Source organism: Hibiscus syriacus, unplaced genomic scaffold (genome assembly GCF_006381635.1).
Source record: "Hibiscus syriacus cultivar Baekdansim isolate YM2019G1 unplaced genomic scaffold, ASM638163v2 tig00111743_pilon, whole genome shotgun sequence".
NCBI classification, from domain to species: Eukaryota; Viridiplantae; Streptophyta; class Magnoliopsida; order Malvales; family Malvaceae; genus Hibiscus; species Hibiscus syriacus.
The window spans coordinates 304,104-326,330 of NW_024063167.1; the positions used below are offsets into that span (position 1 = coordinate 304,104).

General features: G+C 35.6%; 3 protein-coding genes and 1 pseudogene across 3 annotated transcripts; 1 reads left to right on the top strand and 3 right to left on the bottom strand.

The window, feature by feature from the left end:
* Nucleotides 1–3,254: 3,254 nt before the first annotated feature.
* Nucleotides 3,255–5,558, bottom strand: LOC120169011. The gene is made up of 4 exons (XM_039177248.1): nucleotides 5,516–5,558; nucleotides 5,303–5,445; nucleotides 4,366–4,598; nucleotides 3,255–3,593 (listed from the first exon to the last, which is right to left on the bottom strand). Exons 1-4 carry the CDS (start codon nucleotides 5,556–5,558, stop codon nucleotides 3,410–3,412), a joined length of 603 nt encoding a protein of 200 aa, XP_039033179.1. The 3' UTR covers nucleotides 3,255–3,409.
* A 2,106-nt stretch (nucleotides 5,559–7,664) lies between these two features.
* LOC120169012 lies at nucleotides 7,665–7,980 on the top strand (the record flags this gene model as incomplete). The annotated part of the gene is made up of 1 exon (XM_039177249.1): nucleotides 7,665–7,980. A coding segment is annotated over one exon (213 nt), but the record flags the coding sequence as incomplete, so codon positions are not given.
* Nucleotides 7,981–8,440: 460 nt separating this feature from the next.
* Nucleotides 8,441–10,415, bottom strand: LOC120169013 (probable flavin-containing monooxygenase 1). Its single transcript, XM_039177250.1, has 5 exons — nucleotides 9,969–10,415; nucleotides 9,561–9,801; nucleotides 9,303–9,469; nucleotides 8,860–9,209; nucleotides 8,441–8,789 (listed from the first exon to the last, which is right to left on the bottom strand). Exons 1-5 carry the CDS (start codon nucleotides 10,413–10,415, stop codon nucleotides 8,441–8,443), a joined length of 1,554 nt encoding a protein of 517 aa, XP_039033181.1.
* A 308-nt stretch (nucleotides 10,416–10,723) lies between these two features.
* On the bottom strand, nucleotides 10,724–21,484 carry LOC120169014 (annotated as a pseudogene).
* Between the last annotated feature and the right edge of the window lie 743 nt (nucleotides 21,485–22,227).

Below are 22,227 nucleotides of genomic sequence, written 5' to 3' on the forward strand. Positions count from 1 at the left end.
ATTTAATGACCCGATTTGAGAAACCTTTAAAGCAAATTATATCCAATCTAAGACCCACTTGATTTCTCCAGTTGACAGGTCTATTGTGTGCAGCAACCAACCATTTTTATGCGCACATCATCTGTTATATGTTTAGTAGGTTTTGGTTCATTGCTACATTTTTGGTTTATGACAATGGTTATGGGATTGAGGGGGCCCTCTTTATTTTTTCAGAAGCATATCAGTGGATCCTTGATTCATGATTGCTATATTGCATATAGTTTGTTAGCACTGGTTAATACATGATCATCGAAGACTTTCTCTAATCTTTTTTGTCACGTAATTTCCTCTTGTTTTTTTACCATTACTTTGAAATGGGATATCTGGTGACTGTGCGAAAGGCATTTGTTGCCTTAAAAACTTTGGTCTATCTAATGACACCTTACTATCATCTGTTATGAAGTTAATTGTTCTTCACAATTGCATGTTCTCCATTGTGTCACATCTTTCTTTCGATACCCTATCTACACATTGTTTGACTTGTGTGGACATATCATGGTTACATTTTTCTCTCTCGAGCGAATGGGTGTCATTTTGCTCGATGGACAGTTTTATTCATGAGAAGCTTCTAAATATATGATCTTGGGATAGTAGGATTTGGTTCTTTTGGTTTAGTTTGCACCTATAATATCTCCATTTTCTTTTTGTTTTGTTTTTTCATGTGTTTGTGTGAGGAGTTGGGATCCATTCTATTACTAATTTGTCCATTACTTTTCATTTGTATGGGAGCATTATCCTTGATAATAAATATGAATAATACATGTAAAAGGGCTATGAAAATAAAAGTTTAAGGTGATAGTAGAAGAAAACTCATTGAGGGGTCTCGGTGGTAGAAGAGAGTATTTGAGTTTAAACAGTGTATTTGTAGGGTGTATGTTTTATTAATAATTAAGATTTTTAACAGATATTACCTTGTAATCATCTTTAAAAATTTAAATTTATGGGTGGTGTTAAATTTATGAGTTTTGTAATCATTTTTAACAGATTTTTAACAGTTGTATTTGTAGGGAAACTATATTTTAAAAATTTGTACCCTTAAAATGAAGTTTTTACAAATGGCAAATTATGAGTGTTGCTAATATTCACACTTAAAATCAAGGCAACGTATTCACAAATAATTATTATAATTGACCTAAGAAACACATGTATATTAGGTTACCTTCACATTATCAAAATTTTGACAGGTCTTTAATATCACATTACACGCTTAAATGTAAGTCGCTGACCATTATAATCTGATAATAACTTTTCTTGTTCTTTTTATAGTTAGGAGAGGGTACAAAGTTATATTATTTTCGGGTTACGGGTACTTGAATTATAATTTTTTTAAAATTATATTATTTTTAAAATATATACAAAAATTCTAAAATTCTAAAATTTAAAGGTCTATAATATATAATTTACGCAAAATGTTTTAAAAAAATAAATTACATAATTGAAAAAATATTAAAAATTAAAAAAAAATTATAATTAAATTTCAAATGTTTCGAAGTTAAAATAAATATTTTAAAAAATATTTTAGAATGTTAATGTGAAATAATTTAAGAAAATAAGAATTTAGGATGTTATGGTTGCAAAATATAAGAAATTAGGAATTTAGAATGTTAGTATTAAATAATTTAGGAATTAGAAATAAAAATTTAATATATATATATATATATAATAACCGGGTATCGGATCAGCAGGTACCCGGTTAAGCAACATTTTATGACCCGATCCTGACCCAAAGATCGAAAAAAAAATTAGCGGGCCCAGTACCCAACTTGAAAAATTGAGTATTTTCTATATAAATACATGATATTTTTTAACTGAGTAAACGAATCTAATCAATCAAATTGGATATTTTTTAACACCGTTAATCAATATCATGTCACCTGGGATTGAAGAAAATTTCTTACTCTATGACAACATATGAAATCTGGTGGACTAAATAGTGGACTTGTGTGACAGATGTTGCCCTCTACAAGAAGTTAGTAATCTAGAAATGAATTTTTCAGTTTCTCAACAGATTGCATAAGAGTCTGGAGACTGTTCATGGCAGAATACTCAGCACCAAACCTCTTCCTTCCATTGGCGTGGTGTTTTCCGAGGTTCGTCACGAAGAAAATCGCAGGACATTGATGATGATAGAACCTTTATTGGTAGATGCTTCCGCTCTACTAACACATTCTGCCAGTTCTAGAAAACCCATATCTAGTAAGCCATGGTGTGACCACTAGTGTTGCACAATTAACCAGAACACTGAGTTAATTAACAATATCTTCCAACGTAATTGTCGTTTCACCACTTGAAAAATAGAAAGTATGTGTCTCGAGTCTCCAACATTCAATCAGAGTTGAAATTAATGTATGTTTCACCTTATTGTCATGTAAAAATGTGGCTAGATATAGCCCGGATTGTTGTATATATATAGTAATCCACCGATGCAGATCTCTTAGTGTTATTCCTCGTTGACGAATGTTATATTCTTCTTCCGGACCGAGTTCGACCGAAGAAATGTAGACAACATCAAAACGTAACATTTCATCTTGGATAGACATTTTCAGGAATTCTTCAAGAAATATGAATTTTTCTCAATTTTTTGTTTAACAATAAAAATCCTAAACTCAAACCCTTATTTATAATCCCAAATCCAACTATTATAAACATCCATATTTTTCAAAAATCCCATCGAACTTATCATCTAGATGTGACGAATTTTGCCTTAATCATTGACATATAATCGTCTCTAAAAATATATTATTGTATTGGCTCATATGGGCCCCTCAGACTTGAGATCAATAAAAACTATTTTTTGACCGAACTTACCACCTTGACGTGATGAATTTGTATTGAAATGTAGCATTTACTGTATATTGCAAAATAAATTCAGAGGTGACTTATTGGGTCAAAAAATTTGGCCCCATGCAGTAATGGGACAAAAAGAACCATAAAACCGGTACTATCAAAAAAAAAAAATTTACATTCATAAATTTTTTAAATATAATCAATTATCAATTGGTGTGACGATAAATATTTAGAGAAAATAATATCATATCAATTCAATAAATTTCACTCTAATTTAATTATGTCAAAATTTTATTTTAAAGATTCGGATTTTAGAAAAGGTTTTTTGTAAGGTATGATCGGTTCGGGTTTTTTTAAGACAAGTATATCAAATAATCATGTCAGGAACGAGTAAAACATTAATCTCATTAGCTAAGTAGGATTCTAGATGCTGGAGATTAGCTTCGTAGCTGTTAAATCCGAGAAATTAAAAAAATTCGAATTGTCTCTACCAAGTACCAAATCATAAGAAAATAGATAACAACATTAATCTCTCATTAGTTATAGAAATAATTCCAGCTAAAAACAACATTAAATCTCTACTTCAAACTTTAAGTCCATTTGGCAAGAAGGGCCCCCACCATCCAAATTCATATTTTGCGTAGGGTGCCACCCAGTTTTCTGGCTTCTCAAACTCCAGCTTTGTAGGGTTTGAGGCTAAAGCTTCTTCAAGACTGTCAGCTTCATAGCTGTCAGATAAAACTCTGTCCAACCTCAATTTCATAAACCTACCAGCAAAAAGATATAACTTACAAATGACGTATGACAACAAACCAGTAGGGACTTGTAGAGTCTTCGCTTGCCCACGATACCGATATCTTAATACCATGCTAATTAAAACTATGGCCAAGTCATACTGATAAAAGGTTCAGGAACATTTGAGATGTATTCCATCTGTTTTACACCTATAACCACGAGGATTAATGTTTTCAAGCCATTCATAAACTAAGATGCACTTTTTTCAAGGTCAAAACTAAAACCATCTCTACCACTGTGGGCAGAGGCGGAACGGAGGGACTTGTGGGGGCCATGGCCCCTCACGGCCAGCAAATAATGTTGAGTTCCGCCACTGACCGTGGTATATTTTCTTTTCCTTTTCCCTTTTAATACGATCAGGCATGCAAGATTATGGTTATGTATCACCAGACAATGTCACAAAGGATTCAACTGTACACGAATTAAGTGTATATCTGTACTTGCATCATTCTAAGTTTACTGTCTCCTAGAAGAAGTCCTAACCAAGGAGGCAGGTATGATGAAATCTAGCAAATTATAGTTGTGTGATACTAGTCTTAAAATATTCAGGTTTTATTTGCACCATTCCAGGTTTACTGTCTAGAATAAGTCCTAACCAAGGTGGCAGATATAATGAAACCTAGCAAATTACAGTTCTGTAATACTGGTCTTTCAATATTCAGGTTTTATGCAGTAGGCACATGGGAAGAAGAAGAACAAAACTGAAGCTAAAACAAAAACAAATATTTTGGGTTCAAGTCTTACGTAATCCAAGGGCCGTTAGTTGAAACCAGAGCAACAGCGGGCCTGCGCAATCTCTTCGTAATGTCAGGAAAATTATCCAAGAACTTGGGCTCGATTACAAGCCAGAAGTCCTGTTCTTTATCGTGTTCTCCATTGTACCGAAGCCTCTCAAACAAGAGCTCCTTGAAGTGTTCCTCTTCATCCAGCATGAACTTCGCATTCGCAACAACAAAATGGTACTTTTGGGCTTGTTTCTGTATAAGAATATGAGCAGAAAATTCTCTTTAAAAATAACATTCTGAACAGAAAATCAGCATTGCCTTTAGGCACTCCTTTTCTTTTAGTATTATTTTATTTTTTACAACACTATAGAACTTTTAATAAATAGAGCATGATTTCCAAGATCTTCGTCACCACGACAGAAAAAGCATATTCAAGGCCTCAAACAAGACTCATTTTGCTTGATTGGCTCATTAACTGGCTCCTCATATTAACACCAAGCATCTATCTAACAGAGAATACATTTTTATCTCCTTTCCTGCTATCGGTATCACTTAATCATGAAAGATTACCGGCTTTAGGAAACCGATGTGGTAAAACGATACCCGGAGGCAATTAGAATTCGAATATATGAATTGTGAACCACAATGTCTCATCTCATTGACTAGACTAGAGTGGAGAATGCATGGCTACATAAGATCGGAACGGTAATTGGTTTGGCATGAATTCTATTACTAAGGCAAACAGAGTAGTAGTTACTTTATCTAGACACTCCATAATGGACAAAGGCATAGCAGTATATCAGGGATGGACCAGTCCCCCATAAAGTTTCGAGTGATCATATATTTTAGATATTTTCTACATCCTAACATAAAATCATAGGTCCGTACTACCCAATTACATCAACTATTTGATATTTGATAGACGGTGGAGAAGAAAACAATAGATAGATGATTACCTTCTCCGGACTGAGCTGGTCGGAGTCCACTACAGCAACGGCTGTCCTAAAGGATGGTGCGGTCCTGGAAGTTGAGGTGAAGGAGCTCTTAACCAACAATCTTAACCAACAACCGGGCGCGGTTGCTGCTGCTGCTGCCGCCGCTGGGAAACGCTAAGGCATTGGCCGCGCCATCATTGCCGCATTTTGCGGTGAAAGGTGCTGGCGCACTACCCGGACCAAGAGTTAAACTTGCAGCACTGAGCGCACCCAACATTTCCTTCTCTTTCGATAAGCCTATCCAGTAGTGGATGTAGGCTTTCGCCAGGGTGGGCTGCCACGCTGAAATCCAAATATCCTTACGTTAGTAGTTTATTTTACTTAGGATGCACATCTTAAAATTTTATTTGTATTTATTTCATATGAAAAATTTATGTTATTAATACATGTGTATTTATCCTCAAAAAAAAATTATGGATCCACCACTGAACCTATCGGACTAAGAGTAGCAGCTACAATCAGATTCTTCATTTGTAAGAGAAAAATGTTGTTACTTTGCGGAGGGCAGAACAGGGTTTTGGAAATGCCTTCACCAGTTGGTAACAGTCTCACAAGACAACCTTATCTTGTTATATTGCAACTTACAAGTCCCATGTAAGATGCAATAATTGGGGGGGAATTTTTATTTTTACCATGTAATGTTATTCCTTCTCGTTTCCGAAATTAATATTAGCGAATAAAAAGTGCCCTAATTATAGAGTTTGAATTAGGGATGGTCATAAGTGAGTAGAGTTTTTTTTTAATAATTTAAGATGATCATCATAAAAAATTTGTTTATAATTTTTTTAAAATTATTATTAAAATTGTTTAAACATAAGACTTTGAGAAAGAATATCATTTCATTTAATCATTAATGTTACTTGATGAATTCAAGTAGGGTTAGACTTCTTAACATGGATTCTAAAAATATTACTTTTCACATGCCATTCGATCAATTTTTAGTTTTAAATAATTCTATCTAACTTAATATTCGACTCAATATAAGGCCTTCAAAACTGGATTGTTTGGGTTGGAACTTGGAAGGGTGATCTATAGGGGTGTAAATGAACAGAGCATTCGATGAACTTTTCGTGAATCGTTCGTATAATGTTTGTTTATTAAGCTAAATAAACGAGCATGAACAACATTTTTATGTTCATTTAATAAACGAATGAGCATGAACAAAAGTATGTTCGGTTCGTTTATGTTCATGAATAAGCTCGTTTTTATAACATATTTAGGTTAAAAATTCAGCAGGAGCTTATGGTTATGGTTTTCTTTCGCATTTTTAAATTGCCCCCCTCAATATGCATTTAGGGTCTAGGGTCCCCTTCAAAGAGTTCCTCAGTTATCAACCTATCCCTTTGGATTTACTGAAATTTTAGGTGATCAAATGAAGCTGAAATTAGGACCGGATTTTCTTACAAACTGTTATTCAGTTCTAATGTTGTGCTTTAAGCCCCAGAAGAGCAAACAGAACGGATGTTTAAACTTCAAACTGTTGGTTCATCTTAATTTTTGTAGGAAACTGAAATTTAGGTGGCTGAAAGAAGCCTGCTGCTGGGGTCCAAGTTGTTTCGTGTAGTTGGTTCGTGGCAGTTTTTTGTGTAGATGATTGTGGCTTTTTTGGATGAATATACCTTTTGGTTAATGATGTTTATATTTGCACGTTGTAGTACTACTATTATCTTGCTAACCCCTGCTTTTCTACCTGTATTTCTATATTTTTATAATTGTGTCATTGGCGAGGGAACTAACTGCATGATTGTAGGAGTGCATGTGTATACTTGAATCTTGCCATTAACTCAGCTGTGATTACTGAGTACCATTGTATCTTTGGGTTTTTTATGGCAGTTACGAAATATCTATAAGAGCAGAATGCTGTCCATGTGGTGCATTATAGAATTGTTTGGATTTTGCTCAAATGTTGGGCCTGGGGGCTTAGGGTAGGTGTCCCTTTCTATTCAAATGCTAGCTCACATTAAGGAGTGATGTTGTACTGGGTTGAAAATATTAGTCAGTTGGCCTTGATGAACCAATTCTTTGCAACATGCATGCATTAAGATTTTTGTGTTACTTATGCCAGAAAAAATTCATGGCTAATATGTTTGTGCTTTATCCTAGTTCCAACAAGTTTTGACATGTTTATAATTTACGTTAATAAATTGTATGAGGCAGGAATTGTCGATCTTTTGTTTGGAAAAAATAAAGTAAATAACTTAATTTCTAGAATATTTGTTGTTTTATTAGCATCCATTCCTTTGGTTATCTTTTGACTATTTGTTCTTCTCTGTCTCAGAATAAGGCATGTCTAAACATTGAACTTTGTGTACTGTTTTGCTGATGCAAGGTGGATGTTGTTGTCTTTGTTATATGGGAACTTGTTATTTTAGCTTTCCTGGTTTTCTCAGCCGTTTCTTTATACTTTAGGCATATGCAACTTGCCTTTATTCTATTATGCATCACAATGCTATTCCTTCTCTGCATGAAAATCACAATGCAAGTGAGATTGGCTAGGAAAAAGAAGAGACGCATGCTCCTTCCATTATCTATGTAGAACTGAAGCTTGAATTAGCTTAAAAAGGACTAACTTTGTTATGTAAATTCGAGACTTATTGACCATTGCATTTGGCCTGCTTGCTCCGGTCTACTGAAATATGTAATTGTACCTTGAGCAAATTGAAGAAATCAGATTTGATATGATCACCTCAAAGAGCCGGTGAACCACTGTGAGTAATGGTGTGATGAGGAAAGTGGAGAAGGTCTAATTGAACTCGTAGCAGTCAGTTTTAACAAATGGTGTGTTTCTCACTACCCTAGTGATGCATGCAGCATTGTTAGAAACTATATTGTAATGTCAATCCAGGTGTAGTGAAGAATAGTTAATTTTGTAATTTAGTTTACAAGACACCAGAGGATTGAAATGGGCGTATGTGAGGGATTGAAACAGTTTTGCATTAAGATGTACCCATACGGTTGATTTGCAAGAGATCAAGCTACCAAGTTTTGTCAAACAGTTAATAAGATGATTTCAAATATATTTAGTGCAATACACGAGGTTTGATATGGATAACCGAAGGTTGATCCATTGCGATTAACCATTGTAGAAACAAAAGAAAGTTAAGATACGGCTTTATAGTCGTGAGGACAATAAGCTTCAAAAAGCTCTGCAAGAAACCCGCTTTTCCTTCTAGAATTGCATCCCATGTCTTTGCATAGTTGATCATTAAAGTATATTTGGAGTAATGTACTCACGCAAGACTTTCCATGGCTCTCTTTCGCATCACTTGTCTTGCATTTATCCCACTCCATAACATCCTCTTCCATCTTGCTTATCGTCGGTAACCTGAATTTTCCGGCAAGGAAACTCGCTAACCACTTGCTTCTCATTTCAGTGGAATACAAAATCGAAGGACTATCCACATATCCAAGTATTGCTAGCTGTGGAATTCGAGGATGAATGCATTCCCTGCAATGTTAAAATTACAATGTATTTATTAGAGACAACATATGGTGTAGGTCGCCTTGGGCAAACCAACCTGTAGAAAGGGGCCGATGACCCAGAAATGCATTTGCGGAAGAAATTTGATCTGAAAATGTTCTTAAACTTCTCTTCACTCTTGTATCCAGTAGCGAAAATTACGATATCGGACTGCAGAGGCCTAGTCTCTCCTTGTACCATTAAACCATTTTTACAGAAGCTGAAGCTTTGCGATCTCTTCAGGTAAAGGCTACCATCTTTTACTCTGTCATAGAAATTGGCTGGCAGAACTGTGAACTTGCATGAAGAAATTTGTTTGAGGAATTTATGGGCCGGTACCATGTTGTATTTCCTTAATGGATAAACACACTGGAGGTAGCACTCCGTTGATGTCGAAAATATCCAGAGCTGGAAAGAATATCACGTTATCACGTTAACACAGTAAGTGCATCAGTTGCATGATTGCCTAAAATTTTTTTTAGGAATGCGGGGAAAACTTACCAGAGGTGAAAGAAACACGGCTAGGAGCCAGATGAAGAGACCTTCACCTGGCTTGTGAACCATTAACTCGGTGAAGCGGTTCAAACCTCGAAACACAAATGAGAGTAAATGTTCGGGAACGGTCCAGTGGGCGGTCTTGAACAGCAGCGTACAAGGGTGACTTGCTCCTTTTTGATAACCCCAGAATCATGTCAGATGTCGCAAATAAGATTTATTTACAGAAGAGAGGATAACTAGAGAAGAAGCGAAAGCTTGCACCATTTTTAGTAGCAACTTCTGCTGCTATATCCACTGCTGATTTCTGAAATCCAATGACCGTCACTCGCTTTTCTTTGATCAATTCGGTGGCAACATCGTCATCCATTGCAGCATACTCCATGGAATGCAACACCTTTCCGTCGAGTACTTCCGGTCCTTTGTTCAATGGAAAATCAGGAATGTTCGGCAAGTCACTGTATCTTCCTATGCAAAGAATCACAAAATCCACTTGGTACACCTGCTTGTCATCAGTTATTAATTAATCTATACAATGCACCAAATCATTCAGCTTATGGATAACGTAAACGAGTAGAGGTTTATGAATGCACCAAATCAGTTGAAAAAGGAAATAGGAAAAAAAGGTGGGGTTATGAGGAAGTACTGGTAACTGGCTACCTGATCTGTTGCAGCAGAAGCAGATGGATTCCGGGCATTTCGTACAGTTAGATGCCATTTACCGGATGGAGAAAATGGCTCTCCGGAACCACCCCACAAGTTCCAAGAAAACAAATCTGCAGCAGAGGATGTGACGTAATCGATGGAGGTTACCTTGGAGTTGAACTTGATCCTAGGAAGGATGTCAAAGCGAACAGCGTAAGCTTGGAGGTATTCGAGCACGTCAGTGTGATCAGGGTAAGTCCCTTGCACTGCAGGGGGCCATGAGAAATCAGAGAACTGGTAGAAATCTTTGGGCGTTTGTAGCTTAGTAGACTCTATTGTTTGTGACCAAACCCCGCCAAGGCCACTCCTTGCTTCAAACACGATGGGACTAAAACCTTTTCCTAGAGCATATTTACACGCCAATAGGCCGCTAATTCCAGCGCCTATGATCGCTATCCTCTTGTCCCTCCCCATTTCAGAACCAAACAGTTACATCTATGCTTTCCGTCGATCTTTTCACGCTACATGTATTTATATGCGCCAAAGAGGCAGACATCCCGGATGAAGTAATGGTGGTATTGTCGCATGGGTGACAAATGCAACCGTGTTAAAAGTTCAATGTCATTTGCTTTTCAACTCTATTTAAGTTAGTGAGGACAGAGTCGAACCGAGTGGATGACCTCAAAAGCTGGAAAAAAGTAAACGAGCGGAATTCAATTGAAAGCTGTTATGTCATCAGCTAAACAAGCTGGTATCAACCATCTATGATTTGCAATCCCCAGGCATTGAGGTTATTTAACCATCAACTGTTAAAACAATGGCAGAAACACTTAAGTTGATGCTTCTGCATCTGTCTCAAGGGACAATTAATGTAAGACCAATGATCTGCAGAGCAGAGGGGATACCAAGTTCCTTTCCATCAAGAAAAAGCAGGTATTTAAATCAGTATTACTAGCCAGCCAATCCGCTCACATGGTGCATTTATAGCGAATGATTATTACATGGTGAGAATCACCAACACTTGATAAGTCTATAATAATGGGATTATTGCTAAGATAATCATCGAGTGACTCGAGTCGAGAGTGCCGAACTTGCTCCTTATTCTTCGATGTTTGATGCATGTTTTGGTGAAACACTGACGTAGAAACCATCGGAAAATCCCAGAGTGGGTGCACGAACCACGTCTCCTCCCTTGATGTTTGTCCACCTAAGCCAAATTTTCATTTTGTTTCGTTGTCAGCTTCAGGCTAATACTTGCATAGCAAATGAATTAATAGGTACATACATATATATTGGTATAAAATTACCTGTATTTGGTGACCAGGACATGTAAGAATACAGCCATCAGGACCTTGCTGAACTCTGCTCCTGCACACGTCCTGCCGCCTCCTCCAAATGCCATTAAATTCTTGGCCTTGGCATTGCTTCCGGTGTTCTTAAGAAAGGTACAAGTTAATCAACTTGTCATGAATAAGGAACTTTGGTGTAGATTAACATAGTTAAACAAGTAAAAATAAAAATATAATGACAAAATTAACTCCAAACGTGTACAAATATTCGCTTTGGCTTTTTTTAAGCATTTGAATTTTTAACGTTTTAATTTTTTTGTCAAAATAATTTATATTTGGATCATAACCGTTATTTAATTAACTATCAACATATATTGTTGACATAATATTTTTATATATTTAATTAGTGACGTGATATATATCATATAATTCAAAATGATAACCTAATATATATTAAATTGTTTAAAATAATAATATTACATATGATATATCACTAATTAAATATATATGAAAATATCTTATTAGCAAAATATGTTGACCATTAGTTAATATATAAACGTCGAGCTAAAACACTTTAAATAGATAGAAACTAAAATACATAATATAATAAAATAATTCTAACATTTGATAATACTGTTACATTTGACTGTATTATTTTTTTGAAATAATTGACTACTCAACGTTTAGTTTTGGATAAAACAATTAATGTAAGATAAAAACAGTTAGTTAACTGCCGTCATGAAAAGAAAAAATGCATGGGAGGAGATTTATTTTGCCACCTGACCAAGATACTTCTTTAATTACTTGATGAAACATACCGTATTTATTTCAATGACAAGTCCATTCAAGTAAACCCCTTTAGGAATCCACCATGGATGATTAACCAAGCTCTTAGCACCAACAGGGAGTTTAACCAAATACGATAAAGCTCTCAAAGGTTGCTGAAAATTCTCCAAAACTTTCAAAACACTCCCTCTTAAATCCTCATACAACCCTTTTTAGATCGGGTCTAGAGTATCGAAATCCGAATCCTTGAAGAACTCTTCGAAAAACCCAGGTGGGGAATCCACCACACTACCAAAATCATTGCCCCAAATCCATCGAGCATAACTCCATTCGAAACTTCAGCAAAGAGTAATGGAAACAAAGGGGAATTCGAAGACCCAGAAGGACGCACTTTAGGATTTCGTCTTCAATTTCTTCTGGGGTTCTTCGGGGGTTTTTGGGAAGCCATAGCTTAGAAGAAAACGAAATAAAAGTTTAGTTTTTTCCCGTTAAATTTTCTTGGGAAACAAACAGGGTTCTAATCATTCCTATGAAAGGAAAAATCAGGGGCTTCGAAGAAAACTAAAGCGAAAACAGGTGGAGAAAATTCGAGGGTGTTGGATGATTGGGAAATCTAATATATAATATATACTAGAGTTTCAATGACACGTCCATTCAAGTAAACCCCTTTAGGAATCCACTATGGATGATTAACAAAGCTCTTAGCGCCAACAGGAAGTTTAACCAAATACGTATCTCTTAAATATGTTTCTTCATTAAGTAATCAAGTAAGCAGTTTGGTTTGGTGGCAAAATGAATCCTATTCTCTGGTTGGTAAAAATTAATTAAATGTAAATAATTTTTTTTTATTTTTAAAAAAAATCTAAGGTGACAGTATCACATCATCAATCATCATGACTAAAACATTCACGTCACCCATTCTCTCCACGCGTGTATGCTTTGTCAGCATCAGACGTAAATCGTCAATTGACTAACGATTCTCATCCATTGTTAGTTGTTTTTGATCCAAAAATAAACGTTAAGTGATAAAATATTCCAAAAAAGATAATACGGACAAATTTAACAATATTGTCAAATATTAAAGTTATTTTATTGCATTATGTAAAACTAAAATAATCATTTAAGTAGACAATAGGGTTAATTTTATCACTATTTCAAAAAAAAAAAAGCATACCTTCCATCTTGAAGGGTTGAAGGTAAGAGGATTTTCAAAAGTGTTGGGATTAAGCTGCTGGGCTGCAGGCACAACCATAATAGCCCAACCTCTTGGTATTGTGTATCCTGCAAATTAATAAAAGCCAAAATTTTAATATTTTAATGATTTCAGTGAACAATGTGTGTGTTGGAAGATACTTACCATTAACATGAATGTCTTTTATAACCCTTCTTAAGATCCCAGGAGCAACATTTGCTAGCCTCAGCGACTCGTTGATGACCTTTCATGACCAAAATTGCATGAATTAAACATGACAAAACTTAAATGAAGGGAAAAGAAATTAAAATTAAATAAGGGACATATGGACAGTGAAAGAAAAGAAAAGAGGTGAGACTAACGTTGTGAGTAAAATTCATGGATATGTAATCTTCCCATACGAGTCTATCTGCAGCTCCAGGATTGCCGCTTCTTCTCTTATTAAGAATCTCCTCGTGCTCCTCCTGCTCAAAATTTTTTAAATGATAAATAAAATCGAGTATAGTTTTATCATTAGGGGTGTTCAATCGGTCGGTTCGACTAATCGATCGAACTGAACTTCTAAAATTTGATTAATCAAATTTTCTTCTTCTTTTAACCGCTAATTGAATCAAATTTTTTAAAAATAATTAATTGAACCGGATAAAGTTCGGTTAATCGGTCGGTTAACCGAATTAACCAAAATTTATAATTAATATATATTATATATTAAATATTTTATATTTTAAGCTAATTCAGTTAATTTGGTTAAAACCAAAGTTTAACCACTTTAATATATAAATAATATATAATATTAATTTTTTAATAATTTCTGTTAATTCAGTTAACCGACCGATTTCAAACTGAATTAATCGATAACTAAAGTTTGAAAAAATCATTAACCATTAACGGATCGAAACTAAAATTAACCGAATGATTAACAAAAAAAACTTCGGTTCGATCGGTTAAATCAATTTTAACTGAACTTCAACACCCCTATTTACCACTAATTAATTTTTAAAAAATATATTATCTATATTAAGATGAATAAATCTAGATCTGACTTTAAAATAATTTTAAATTTTGAGTTAATAAATTTGAGGCCATAAAAATTAAATTATTAAATTCAAAATATTTTATTTTTTCATTTTAAAATAAATTTTAAATATATATTGTCTTAAATTTATGTATTGTAATTTGGAATTTAATCGTATTATTGATAAGATTTTAATTTGATCTATTTTATAATATAACTTTAACAAATTCATTTGATTTAATTTGGCTCGAAATTCATTTCACTCGATTCGATTAAAAAATAAATTGAGATAAATTATTATAATATGAATCATCATATTCACTAGCTTGAAATTTTATATTCGACTCGATTTATTTGAATAGTCATCCCCTACCTATACTATTATAATTTGAGTTTGATGTTACATGTTGAGTAAACTAAAAAATTTAATTATTAAAACATCCTATGAAAGTAATTAAAATTAAGTATATAAAAACAAAAATAATAAAGTTATATTATTAAAATTTGAGTCTTAATTCGATTTCATCTATAAAGTATATGATAATGTGTGTTCGAATTCACATCGCGTTACATATTGTAACAATAAGGTCAATCGAATTAAGACTAACTTTTTTAGAAAAAGATGAAAAAAAATCTAAGAATCAAATTCAATGTTGGGTGTCAATTAAAACTTAATTTTAAATGAGATTCCATTACCACTGCGGACTGCATCTGTTTCTAGATGGAAAGAAAAAAGATAGGAAATTTTAATCAACTATCCATTTAATATATGTTAATTACGTACGCAGGGGTAGATACACTAAACCCGTAGGGTAAGTGTATTCTTATTATTTTAAGAAAATGGTTAAATTTAGTTTAATATGTTAAGAGAAAAAGAATTTTTTTTGCATACCTACTATTTAAAAAAAATAAAATTTTAAACCTTATACTTAAATTTCTGTATCCGTCATTATATATATATATACACATACCGTAAGTTGTTGTAGGAAATAAGGATGGTGAGATAAATACTTGACGGCTAAGGCAATAGTGGAAGAAATAGTCTCGAAGCTAGCAAGGAGGATTCCAAAAAGAACATGACTTGCAAATTCCTTTGTCATGAATGTCTCTCTCCTCATGTCTTCAACCATTTTGCCCACAAAATCTCCTTGGGAATTTGACCTTTTCATCCTCTCTTCCACTATTTTACTTATTACATTCATCACCTTCTGCTGCCTCTGCAATATTTTTACATGTATATGAATTTCGATTTTGTTGTGATGGAATAATTTGCTTTCTATCTTTGGATAATTAATTACCTGTCTACATCTATAGAATGCAGTACCGGGGATATGTAAAGGAAACGACATCAGTCCTTCCAGAAAGTTTGATAAATTCCCCACTATATTATCGTCCGATGATCTTTCAGGTTCATAACTAAGCATGTGCTTTGCAGTGAACTCAAATATCATCTGCAGATATTTGTTTATGGTAATTATATTTTATTTGGTGAAGGTGTTAGAAAATTAGTGATTAGAAATAAGTAAACTTACAGCGGCAGTTCGGTCTTTAAGTTGTACATTCGGCTGCTTGGCCCACCCCTGCAATCCGCGGTTTATGGCACATTCTAGTTGAGGCAGCAGCGTGGTTTTAAGCGTTTCAACGCCGAAGTGGCTCATCACGAGGTGTCTCAGATACTTGTGGACGTAGCCACTTGCTGCTGTCGTATCTTGGCGTAGCTGTTGGATCATAAACTTGATCCATTATGAGAGCCTAAACCCAAACCCAAACTAAATTGATGTCATTACTTACATCATTTAATTAAAGATGTCATTGCTTACATCATTTAATTAATGATGTCATTGCTTACATCAATTTAGTTAGGTGAGAGTTAGATATTTGTTGAATTTGTAATGGTTTAAATTAGTTTATTTGTGTGGTGTAGGATTGTTCTTGAGTAGTATAAATACCCCTTCCCATTTTAGTTTTAAGCATCAAGAAAAATCAATAGCTTCTAAGTGAGTGAAGAAGCAAAGTCTTATAAGAGTGAGTTGTAGTTCTTGTTTTTGAGTGAGAGTGTTCTTGTAATATTTCTTTGAGCTTCAATAAAAGTTGCTTGTGTGAGCGTTTTATTTCCAACAAAGTGGCATCAGAGCGAGTTGGAAAGATCGAAGGTCTCGACGAGAGGAATACGACACCGCCAGAATTTTCTCAATCTGAGTTCTGACGCACCGCCACGCACCGCCGGAAGACTGCTGCCAGAAAATCGAGTTGACTCACCGAGTTGAGCCGAGTCAGCCGAGTTGGAGCTCTTGACCGAGTTGTCCAAGTCCCTCCAAAGTTTTTTTTTCATCGTTCCGGATTCATCCGTGCAATCGGATTTTTATAAAATCTCATTATATTGAGAGATATGGCAAATGGTATGGCACCATTCCAAGTTCCGACACTCAACAACAACAACTACGACAATTGGAGTATCAAAATGAAGGCACTTCTTGGATCACAAGATGTGTGGGATATCATAGAGAAAGGCTATAATGAGCCTACGGATGATGATGTTTTTGCTACTCTTACACCAGATCAAAAGACAACTTTGAAGGATTCAAGAAAGAGAGACAAGAAGGCTCTCTACCTCATCTATCAAGCATTAGATGATGATGGTTTTGAAAAGATTTCAAGTGCAAGCTCTAGCAAGGAAGCGTGGGAGAAGCTGCAAACCTCTTATAAAGGATCCGAGCAAGTGAAGAAGGTTCGTCTCCAAACATTAAGAGGTGAATTCGAATCCTTAAACATGAAAGCATCTGAGTCTATTTCAGATTATTTCTCAAGAGTAGTAGCTGTTTCTAATCAATTAAAAAGAAATGGTGAAAAGTTAGACGATGTGAGGATAATAGAGAAGATACTCCGTTCATTGGATCCCAAATTTGAGCACATCGTCGTGACGATTGAAGAAACTAAAGACTTGGAAGAAATGAAGATCGAACAGCTCCAAGGATCATTGCAAGCATACGAAGAGAAGCATAAAAAGAAGCATGAGTTTACTGAGCAACTCCTCAAGCTGCAACTCAAGGATATGCATGAGAGTCAACGCAATGATAGAAACCAACGTGGCCAAGGCAGAGGTAGAGGCCATGGACGAGGTGGAAGTCGAGGTAGTGGACGAGGTTGGAATTACAACAATAACAATTCCAACAACAACTATGAGAAAGGAGAAAGCTCAACACGAGGCCGTGGAAGAATTAATCCAAACTCAAAGTATGACAAATCTCAAATTCGATGTTATAATTGTCAAAAATTTGGGCATTATGCTTCAGAATGTAGAGCTCCCAACAACAAAATTGAGGAGAAGGCCAATTACGTGGAGGAAAAGAAAGATGGCAAAGAAACTCTTCTTCTAGCACGAAAGGAAACTGATGGTGGCCAAGCAAATTCCTGGTATCTTGACAGTGGTGCAAGCAATCACATGTGTGGAAGGAAAGACATGTTTGTGGAGCTAGACGAGTCAGTAAGTGGAAATGTTTCATTTGGAGATGATTCCACAATAGCAGTGAAAGGGAGAGGTAACATTCTTATCCGTTTGAAAGATGGGAGACATCAATTTATTTCAAATGTCTACTATGTGCCCAATATGAAAAGTAACATTTTAAGTTTAGGGCAACTGGTAGAGAAAGGTTATGATATTCATATGAATAATTATAATCTTTCTATAAAAGATGATAAGAATAACTTCATTGCTAAAGTGCCGATGTCAAAGAATAGAATGTTCTTGATCAACATTCAAAATGATGTTGCAAAGTGCCTGAAAGCTTGCTACAAAGATTCATCATGGCTTTGGCATCTTCGATTCGGGCATCTCAATTTTGGAGGTCTAGAGCTACTATCTAAGAAGGAGATGGTGAAGGGACTACCTTGCATCAACCATCCTGACCAGCTTTGTGAAGGGTGTCTAGTCGGGAAACAATTCAGGAAAAGTTTTCCAAAGGAGTCGGAGACAAGAGCCAAGAAGCCACTCGAGCTCATCCATACCGATGTGTGTGGACCGATCAAGCCAAGCTCTCTTGGTAACAGTAACTATTTTCTTCTCTTCATTGATGATTTTTCAAGAAAAACCTGGGTATATTTCTTGAAACAGAAGTCAGAAGTTTTTGAAGTCTTCAAGAAGTTCAAAGCAGCAGTGGAGAGAGAAAGCGGTAGAAAGATCAAATCCATGAGATCCGATCGAGGTGGAGAATTTACTTCCAGGGAGTTTCAAGAGTTCTGTGAAGCAAATGGAATTCGTCGACCAATGACAGTTCCTAGATCCCCCCAGCAAAATGGTGTGGCAGAAAGAAAGAATAGAACAATCCTCGACATGGCACGAAGCATGCTCAAAAGCAAGAAACTACCCAAAGAATTTTGGGCGGAAGCAGTATCGTGTGCAGTCTACTTGTCAAATCGATCTCCAACAAGAAGTGTATGGGGAAAGACACCGCAAGAGGCATGGAGTGGAAGAAAGCCTGGAATTTCCCACTTGAGAACCTTTGGAAGTATAGCCCATGTTCACGTACCAGACGAGAGAAGAACGAAGCTTGATGATAAAAGCGAGAGTTTTATCTTCATCGGCTATGATGCTAATTCGAAGGGCTACAAGTTGTACAATCCAGACAATAAGAAGTTTGTGATTAGTCGAGATGTGGTCTTCAACGAAGAAGGAGAATGGGATTTTAACTCTCATACAGATGACTTCAATTTCTTTCCTCAGTTTGAAGAAGATGAGCAGACAATGAGGGAGCAACTAGATGAATCTCAACAAGAGCTTGCAACTCCACCCACTTCACCAACATCAACCACTCAAGGAGACTCATTACCTTCATCATCGTCAAGTGGGAGTCAAAGTGAAAGAGTTGTGCAACGCACAAGAAGCCTTAGAGATCTCTATGAGGTAACTGAACGACAAGATAATCTTACATTATTTTGTCTGTTTGCCGATTGTGAACCAGTGAGCTTTCAAGAAGCGGTACAAGAAAAGAAATGGAGAGATGCGATGGACGAAGAAATCAAGGCCATCGAGAAGAATGACACATGGGAACTTACCTCACTTCCCAAGGGACATAAGGCGATAGGTGTCAAATGGGTGTACAAAACAAAGCAAAACGCCAAAGGAGAGATTGAAAGGCACAAGGCGAGGCTAGTTGCTAAAGGCTATAGTCAAAAGGCTGGAATTGACTATGATGAGGTATTTGCTCCTGTTGCTCGATTGGAGACTATCAGACTAATCATTTCTTTGGCAGCTCAAAACAAGTGGAAGATACAACAGATGGATGTAAAGTCCGCCTTCCTAAATGGAGTTCTTGAAGAGGAACTTTACATTCAGCAACCATCAGGCTATGAAGTCAAAGGGCATGAAGACAAGGTGTTGAAGTTGAAGAAGGCTCTTTACGGGCTAAAACAAGCACCAAGGGCATGGAATAGCCGAATCGACAAGTACTTCCAAGAGAATGGCTTCAACAAATGTCCCTACGAGCATGCTCTATATATCAAGATCAAAGATGAAGATATTTTGATCGTGTGCCTCTACGTGGACGATTTGATCTTCACTGGAAGCAACCCAAGCATGTTTAATGAATTCAAGGATGTGATGATGAAAGAATTCGAGATGACAGACATGGGGCTCATGGCGTACTACCTTGGCATTGAAGTTAAGCAACAAAATGATGGAATTTTCATTTCACAGGAAAGCTATGCAAAGGAGATACTGAAGAAGTTCAAGATGGAGAACTGTAAGCCAATAAGCACACCGGCAGAATACGGGATCAAGATGACCAAACATGAAGAAGGCGAAAGTGTAGATCCAACATTCTTCAAAAGTTTGATAGGAAGTCTACGCTATCTAACTTGCACGAGACCCGATATTCTTCACGCAGTTGGATTGGTTAGTCGCTACATGGAATCCCCAACAACCACCCATTTTAAAGCTGCAAAGAGAATTCTTCGCTATCTGAAAGGTACAATTGACTTTGGCTTGTTCTATTCAGTTTCTAATGATTACAAACTTGTTGGATATAGCGACAGTGATTGGGGTGGAGACATAGATAATCGAAGGAGCACTACTGGATTCGTATTTTTCATGGGAGATATTGCATTCACATGGATGTCAAAGAAACAACCGATTGTCACATTGTCCACTTGTGAAGCGGAATATGTTGCTGCTACCTCATGTGTTTGTCATGCAATTTGGCTTAGAAATCTATTGAAGGAGATTGGTTTGATACAAGAAGAGCCTACCAAGGTTTGTGTCGACAACAAGTCAGCCATTGCCTTAGCGAAGAATCCAGTATTCCATGATCGAAGCAAGCACATTGATATTCGCTACCACTATATAAGGGAGTGTGTTGCAAGAAAAGATGTGGAAGTTGAATATGTGAAGTCACAAGATCAAGTTGCTGATATTTTTACCAAGCCACTGACCAACGAAGACTTCTTAAGATTAAGGAACCTACTAGGGGTCACGAGATCAAGTTTAAGGGAGGGTGTTGGATCATAAACTTGATCCATTATGAGAGCCTAAACCCAAACCCAAACTAAATTGATGTCATTACTTACATCATTTAATTAAAGATGTCATTGCTTACATCATTTAATTAATGATGTCATTGCTTACATCAATTTAGTTAGGTGAGAGTTAGATATTTGTTGAATTTGTAATGGTTTAAATTAGTTTATTTGTGTGGTGTATGATTGTTCTTGAGTAGTATAAATACCCCTTCCCATTTTAGTTTTAAGCATCAAGAAAAATCAATAGCTTCTAAGTGAGTGAAGAAGCAAAGTCTTATAAGAGTGAGTTGTAGTTCTTGTTTTTGAGTGAGAGTGTTCTTGTAATATTTCTTTGAGCTTCAATAAAAGTTGCTTGTGTGAGCGTTTTATTTCCAACAGTAGCAGCTTCGCGAAGGAATCCATGTACCACATCTCAACATGTTTACCTTCTTGTCGGAACACGAAATCGTTGAAATCGGGATCCGTCGACACCACGATAGATCGACCTGCTATACTCGTTTTGAACAGCGGACCGTACCTGTTCATTCTTTTCTTTACAAAAGGATGGATGTCTATGGACTTGGCAGTGACAATAAAACTAAGGGTCTCCCCTAGGAGTGGGAGTCCCATGGAACCTGGAGGCAGTATTCCTTTACATTTAGGGTTCCTCCACCTATAAATCCACCTGATTGCCACACTAATACTTATTACGAGCATAGAGACGGTCAAAAGCCAAATGGAACTCATCATCGTCAGCTCGACTAAGTCAAAATATTTATTGTTGAGGGTGCGAGACTGCTCGACCCTTTAACTTGTTATATATAGCTTCGGTGTTCCGAGGTAGAGTAAGTTAGTCCTAATTTATATAGACTAACTCCATTGTCATTATGCTCAACGCCAGAAATCTTTCATTTGGAAACATTATTTTGTTTTAGTAAGAGGAAGGGGAAAAGGTTACCAGTCCAACTTGTGATTGATTATTTTCATTTTTTTAATTGCAAATTATATATTTTACATAAGTTTCAACTTATGGTCTCAATGAAAATTGATTTTTTTATTAAGTTAAGGTGATTACAAAGTAGTATTTGTTCTAAATACTCTCTACCATTTGACAATAAACGCTCAATCATCCTGCTGCAGTCGTTGGTGCTCAAAAACGTGACCTCAAGAAATAACAACGATTCTTTTAACCATTGAGATATAGTGGTTCGTGCATAAACAAAAAAAAATGATTTTAGTTATGTCAAATTATTATTATTTTAATATTTTATCCATATAAATTTTAAAATATACTCAAACAATTTTCATAAATTATACAAAAAATACGAGATAAATTGAAATATAATAAAAATATGAGAAAATTGAAACAAAACTTGGTATAAAAATGACATTATATATGGTTTATTAATCCTTTTAAATAATGTAAATCAATCCATGAGATAAATAATTAAAGTAATAACAATGAGTGATTATATATAGATTAACTCGTTTAAATGTATAAAAATAAAAATT

Coding starts and splice junctions, on each gene's coding strand:
- LOC120169013 (XM_039177250.1), bottom strand. CDS start 10,415: ATGGGGAGGGACAAGAGGATAGCGATCATAGGCGCTGGAATTAGCGGC. Junction 9,802..9,968: donor GGAATCCATCTGCTTCTGCT/GCAACAGATCAG, acceptor ACTGATGACAAG/CAGGTGTACCAAGTGGATTT. Junction 9,470..9,560: donor AGAAGTTGCTACTAAAAATG/GTGCAAGCTTTC, acceptor GTTATCAAAAAG/GAGCAAGTCACCCTTGTACG.
- LOC120169011 (XM_039177248.1), bottom strand. CDS start 5,558: ATGTTGGGTGCGCTCAGTGCTGCAAGTTTAACTCTTGGTCCGG. Junction 5,446..5,515: donor AAGTTTAACTCTTGGTCCGG/GTAGTGCGCCAG, acceptor AGCGTTTCCCAG/CGGCGGCAGCAGCAGCAGCA. Junction 4,599..5,302: donor ACCAGCTCAGTCCGGAGAAG/GTAATCATCTAT, acceptor ATTCTTATACAG/AAACAAGCCCAAAAGTACCA.